This window comes from Quercus lobata, chromosome 1 (genome assembly GCF_001633185.2).
Source record: "Quercus lobata isolate SW786 chromosome 1, ValleyOak3.0 Primary Assembly, whole genome shotgun sequence".
Classification (NCBI taxonomy): Eukaryota; Viridiplantae; Streptophyta; class Magnoliopsida; order Fagales; family Fagaceae; genus Quercus; species Quercus lobata.
This window is the reverse complement of record NC_044904.1, coordinates 9,617,103-9,623,413: the sequence shown is the minus strand read 5'-3', so window position 1 is coordinate 9,623,413 and position 6,311 is coordinate 9,617,103. Positions and strand designations below refer to the sequence as shown.

The 6,311-nt window shown below is 35.4% G+C and overlaps 1 protein-coding gene across 1 annotated transcript; it reads left to right on the top strand.

The window, feature by feature from the left end:
• Window positions 1–475: 475 nt before the first annotated feature.
• Window positions 476–6,037, top strand: LOC115977634 (enoyl-[acyl-carrier-protein] reductase [NADH], chloroplastic-like). The gene is made up of 13 exons (XM_031099625.1): window positions 476–656; window positions 1,149–1,462; window positions 1,972–2,081; window positions 2,190–2,245; window positions 2,318–2,402; window positions 2,488–2,535; window positions 3,572–3,646; window positions 3,722–3,833; window positions 3,967–4,018; window positions 4,111–4,162; window positions 4,273–4,330; window positions 5,282–5,380; window positions 5,479–6,037. Exons 2-13 carry the CDS (start codon window positions 1,186–1,188, stop codon window positions 5,631–5,633), a joined length of 1,179 nt encoding a protein of 392 aa, XP_030955485.1. The 5' UTR covers window positions 476–656; window positions 1,149–1,185; the 3' UTR covers window positions 5,634–6,037.
• Window positions 6,038–6,311: the final 274 nt, after the last annotated feature.

Genomic DNA, 6,311 nt, shown 5'->3' with positions numbered 1-6,311 from the left:
AAAAAATAACTTTCAAATGTAGAGCAAATGAGAAATAGAACTTGATTTATATAAAAAGTATTGTTGTAGTTTCACTGAACAATAACAAGTTTTTAGCAATCTCAAGCTACATAAATTGAAAAAAAAAAATAAGCATAAGCAAAACAAAAATTTAAGCACAGCCATAACACTGACACAAGACTTATTAATAAGGCCCACCCACAAAAAAAAAAAAAAAAAAAAATGAAGACGAACAACAAACAAACAAATCCTATCTATAACTAAAAAAAAAAAAAAAATGCAGACTTTAAAAAATAATAATAATATAAAAAAAATAACAAAAAAATTAAAAAATTAAAAAATATAATAAAAAAAAAAACCCTGAAGGCCCAAACTTAACGCCCAGTCCAGGGAGGGTCCAGGCAGCCATAATGATGAACAAAGTTACAAAACCAGCCAGGGAGGGCCCAAACAAACAAAGTTATCTTAAGTTCTTAACAAATAAAAGCCCAAATATTTATAATTTTATACCTGATTCCTGAACCTCAGAACCTGATACGGTGGGGTGAGGTGAGCAGTTGAGACTTGAGAGAGGCGGAGAGCAGAGAATCAGAGAGAGGCTGAGGCGGTTCAGCTGGAGACTAGAGAGAGGCGGAGAGCAGAGACTAGAGAGAAAGGTAAAAATTTTAGGGTTTTGAGTGGATTTATTTGTTTTGATTTGTGATTGTTTTGTGGTTAATCTCTTAGATCGGATTTGTAGTTTATCTGGTTGATTTTTGGTCAATGATTTTGTTTAGAACCAATGTTTAATAGGATTTACCAAAATTTTTGTTTTTTTTGGTTAAAAGGATGTGCCAGATTATTTTTGTAATTCATTTGAAACTAAATCCTCTACTACCCGGTTGGTTCTTTTCTAAAATTTTGGGACTTGGGGGCCTTAGGCAATTGCCTAACTCGCCTAAGGGAAGGGCCGGCTCTGTACATAGTAATATAAAGAATTGTCCTTTTTTTTTTCAATTGGTAAATCACACACACATGCATGGCGGATCTTGAATCTACGGCCTCTCCCATTCTAGCTAGAGATCATTGACATTTTCTTTACGAGATCTACTATACATTTTTTATTTTTTTTTAATATATATTAATACAAGAGCCCTTGCTTCCAATAGATCTCTTTTCTCTAGTGTGAGATATCATTTACTGGAGATGGCAACAACGGCCGCTTCCAGCCTGCAAATTGCAACAGCAAGACCCTGCATTTCTTCTTCTCGCAGACTTTTCAAGGCAGGTGCTGCAATTCTTGGTGGCAATTCCAAGGCAGTATCACGGAATAAGCTTACAAGTGCATGCCATATATCATCCGTACAACCTTTCCAGCGGAGTTTTACATCATCGTCTATTAAATTTGATAAGGTTGTTACAAAAGCAATGTCTGAAGCTACTGAAAACAAGCCTATCTCAGGGTTGCCAATTGATTTGAGAGGTCAGTTTTCTTTTGCTTTTCTTTTTGTGCGTATGCAATTCCTTCTAAGAGTTTCAAAGTTCTTGTGTTTATGGTGCTCTTGCTGTCCTTCTATTTCTTATTATGGGATAGCTTGTAACAGTTATGATTTGTCTTATAATTTTCATTGACCTATCAATTTGTGGCCTGTGATTGTTCAAAATTGTTGGTGGAAACTGTCACATTTAAAGGAACAACCTCTGTAACATCTTTGTTTCTCAATGTCCACTTTTTCTTGGCTGTATTTCCTTGTGAAAGCTGGTCTTGTATCTGTAGCCAATATATTACTCTAAAGACAGCACTTTACCAAACCTCTTTTGATTGCTAATTTTGTGGTGATATCGTCTTTCAACTTCTGCAATAATTCTCCTGGAATTGTTACCTTTAGCGAATCTGCTAAGTTGATACTTACAACAAGTATCCCTATTTAAAAAAATTAAAAAAAAAAAAAAAATACCACTAAAAACTAAAACGAGTTGCACTATGTGTAGGTAAGAGGGCATTTATTGCTGGTGTTGCTGATGACAACGGATATGGTTGGGCAATAGCTAAATCCCTCGCTGCTGCAGGGGCTGAGATTCTCTTAGGCACATGGGTGCCTGTAAGTAAATCATCCTAATCTTTAGGGTCATGCATTTGAGATTTCCTATAATAGAATTCCCAAGACTCATGAAATGGATAACTGCTAACCAGGAAGCTACTCTTGTAGGCTTTGAACATTTTTGAATCCAGCCTGCGACGTGGAAAATTTGACGAATCACGTGTGTAAGTTTTTACTTAGGGAAACTGGGTATTACTTGTAAGTGGCCGGTACTAACAAAAAGTTTGATGTTTCAGGTTGCCAGATGGCTCTTTAATGGAGATTACTAAAGTATATCCTTTGGATGCAGTCTTTGACAACCTTGAGGATGTACCTGAAGATGTAATGGAGAGATTTATAGTCTTACAAAGTATAAAATGGGTCATATCTGTTCTTGATTAACATATGCTGTTGTTAATTCTTGCAGATAAAAGCAAATAAACGCTATGCAGGATCCAGTAATTGGACTGTTCAGGTATTACATCATATTATTCCACTTTTGCTATTTCTGTTTGAATTTTCTGTTGAGGAACATTTAGAGCCTAAATTGGAGTTTGAGAAAAGGTTTGAAGTCATTTATTGACAGCCTACTTGAATTTGAATGAGATATTAATGCCAAAATTCACATCAGACATGGCACTTTTCATACAGTCTGCACTTGAACAAAAACAAACCTAGATGTAGGGCCAATGACATTTTTAAACAGAAATCCAAGATACAAGCAGCACCACGTTAGGCTTGTCTTTTATCTTTCTTAATTTTTTTTACCTTGCTTCTTAAGACACATGATTCATGTGAGTAATTGAATTTTTGGGTTGGTCTGCTAAAGTTAGACATTAATTTTAATTTTGTTTTGTAACTTTAAGGTGTCATGTTTCAAGCTCTAGATTCTTGAACAAGCTACACAAGTTTCTGGGTTACTTACTAACAGAGAAGGGATAGTCAATGCTTTAAAATTTTGTAAAACTGCATATGTAAGCTGACATATATGAGGGGTGGGTTTCGTGCCCCCATAATTTGGTAGTACTATGGTCTTCTCAAATGTAAAGGTTTATAAGAGGTGGCAAAGCCTGCTATATTGTTCATCTTAGTTGACTAGTGTGCATTCCGTACCTATTACATGTGACTTGTATCTAATCTGAAGACTAAACTGTTAGCTGTAATCTGTAATCTGTTCTCTTTCTGTCATGTCACTATTTGAGTTTGCAATCAGTTCATTTGTTAGAAGGGTTTTCCTTTTGTTTTTGTGCTTGCCTTGCCAAGCCTAGGAATTATAAAAACTTTGTTGTCACTTATCATACAGCTATGCATTGACCAGAAGATTAAGCCAATATGTAATTTGATTTATTTAAAGCTTTTATTAACCTTCAGTTGCTAGAGGCATTTTTCTTCTTACTGGTTTTGAGATTTCATTAAAACATTGACCTATATGCTAAGACATGCAGACCCACCAACATTATCAAATATGACATGCTCTCTAATGTTCTACTCGTTTTTAAATTGCCTTGCAGGAAGTTGCTGAATCTGTGAAGAATGATTTTGGCAGCATCGACATTCTTGTTCACTCACTTGCAAATGGGCCAGAGGTACTTTTTTTTTAAATTGTGGAATATCTATGTGTCATTAATCTTAAAGTTAACAAGCAATCACCTCTTTAATAGGTCACTAAACCTCTGTTGGAGACATCCAGGAATGGATATCTTGCAGCTATATCTGCATCAAGTTACTCCTATGTTTCTTTACTCAAACATTTCATTCCAATAATGAATCCAGGCAATCTCCTATGCTCAATTATCCAAAATACTTTATTTTCTTCTTGTCCTTGGTTCTTTGCTTTTTTCATTGTACTAGATTTACTGCATCAAGGCAAATGTGGAACTCAGATATATGGCTGTTGTTGTTACAGGTGGTTCTTCAATTTCTCTTACATACATTGCTTCTGAAAGGATAATTCCTGGGTATGTATGTCATGCACTGTTTGCTTCGCTGTTCAGTTTAAAGAGTTGTCATTTATCATTGGGTGATGGAGCTCTTGATATATTTTACTCAGGTATGGTGGAGGTATGAGTTCAGCAAAGGCTGCTCTGGAGAGTGACACACGAGTAAGTTTGCATTTCTTTCTACCTATCCATTTCTTGTTATTAGCACCACATTTTTTTAACCTCATTTTGATATGTTTTTGGCCTATATTTTCATATGTTGATTCATTCAGGTGCTTGCTTTTGAAGCGGGTAGAAAACACAAAGTCAGAGTCAACACAATATCTGCAGGTAACTTGGCCCTTTCTTTTTTTAAAATTCAATTTAAAGTGTTTCCTATCTCAGATTTTATGCATCTATGTCATGGTCCACAAGAATTGTTTTAAATCATAGCTATTGTTGCCAATGCTCAACATGTGTCTTAATGCTACTTTTCTTAGAGATAAGGTTTTGTTGGGTTTTCAAAAATATCTTTGATACTTTAATCCTAGTGATAGTGTTTTTGTGTGTGTGTGTGTGTTAGGATGTACTTATTAGAATCTATATGCTTTCTATATGCGGATTGGTTGGTAATTCTTGAAACCACTAGCCTTGCCTCAACCCATTTACCCATCTTGCTCCATCTTAAACGAGCCTCATTGCCCTAGCCAGAGGCGGTTTGGTCGGTTCATTTTCTTCTTCAAATCCTGATCTTTAGGGATAAGGATCCTAGTTTGTAGGGGTAATTCTACTATAGAGTTCCTATATTCCTATCTGCCCAGTTTAAAATGAGTGGATATGATTTCTAAAAAATAAATAAATACAATCATCATTTTGGAATCTACTTAAATTATTGACGATGTGTCCAAATTCAACCCACTAATTTCAAAATGAATGGATAGAATTTTAGGTACTCTATGGTGGAGTTTCCTAAAAAGTCTAGAGTATCTTAATCAGATCTTAAGCTCCTGAATTTCATGAAAGCTTGCTTTTACAATGACCGGCTTTAACTAACAATGACTTAATAATTCTCAGCTCAGCTAACATAATCCAACTAAATTGATTTTTGAGGCCTTAATAGTTCTATACATTGTATATCTGTTCCCACTTTCAGGATTTTTATTGTTTTAAATCTTGGGTCCAGGGTCTGTTTGACCTCTTTGGATCTTGATTGATACTTAGGCTTCATAAAGATGTCAAGTAGTTGCTGGTATCACCACTGCCTCAGTTTTCCTGGTTGATTGAAGTATCTTTGATCCTCAGGTCCACTAAGGAGCCGTGCTGCAAAAGCAATTGGATTTATTGACATGATGATTGACTATTCAATAGTCAATGCACCTTTGCAAAAAGAACTATCCGCAGGTGACTTTCCATATTTTTCTGTCCTTCAATTTTACCTGCTTTATTCCAATTTCCACTATTTTATCACATTTTACTGAGTTCATAAGCTGATTAAACAGATGAAGTGGGGAACACAGCTGCCTTTCTAGCATCACCTTTGGCTTCTGCCATCACCGGTGCTGTTATATATGTTGACAATGGCCTGAACGCAATGGGTGTCGGAGTTGACAGTCCAATATTCAAGGATCTTGACATTCCAACAGATAAGCACTAGGACAACCACAAATTGGTTTATAGTAAGCCAGACTCCGAACTTCAAGTTTATCTTTAATTCTGCTAGTTTTCTGCTCCTTTTTTTCCCGATCGGCTTCAACCTAGGATGGTTTGGCTAGTGGCCCCATTTTGTTGTGAGAATTTTTCTTTGCCTTTCTTAGGGACTACGATATTTTCTTGGGGGCAGGTGTTGCAAAGGCCCCATGTGGAAGTCTTGGACCTTTGAAACACTAATAAGATTCATGTTTCTTAGACTCTTCAATTTTTCTTTTTTAATTAATAAGTAAAGTGTTGAACCTACGTCTATAAGCTCCATTCCATTCTGTAGGAGAAGAGGTGTCATTTGAACTTGAAGTCAATTGTACTGTTCCTTTTTCAAAAAGAAATAATGCCTTTTTATGGTTATGTTTTGTTAAGTCACACACAAGGCATCAAGTTTTTTTTTTTTTGAAATTAATTCAATGGCATCAAGTATTTGAGAGTAATTGATTAGCATATTAATTTTTAAGTCATGCTCGCACATGAATTCATGATACCAATACTGTTAAAAATTTGCTACTTATTAAAAACAGTCAAATCCAATTTTGTCCTGCTACACTTAAATCAATTTGGTAACGAAAATTCAAGCCAACCACAATTGATTTGTGTGTAATTGGATAGAGCCATAGGAGCAATTGGA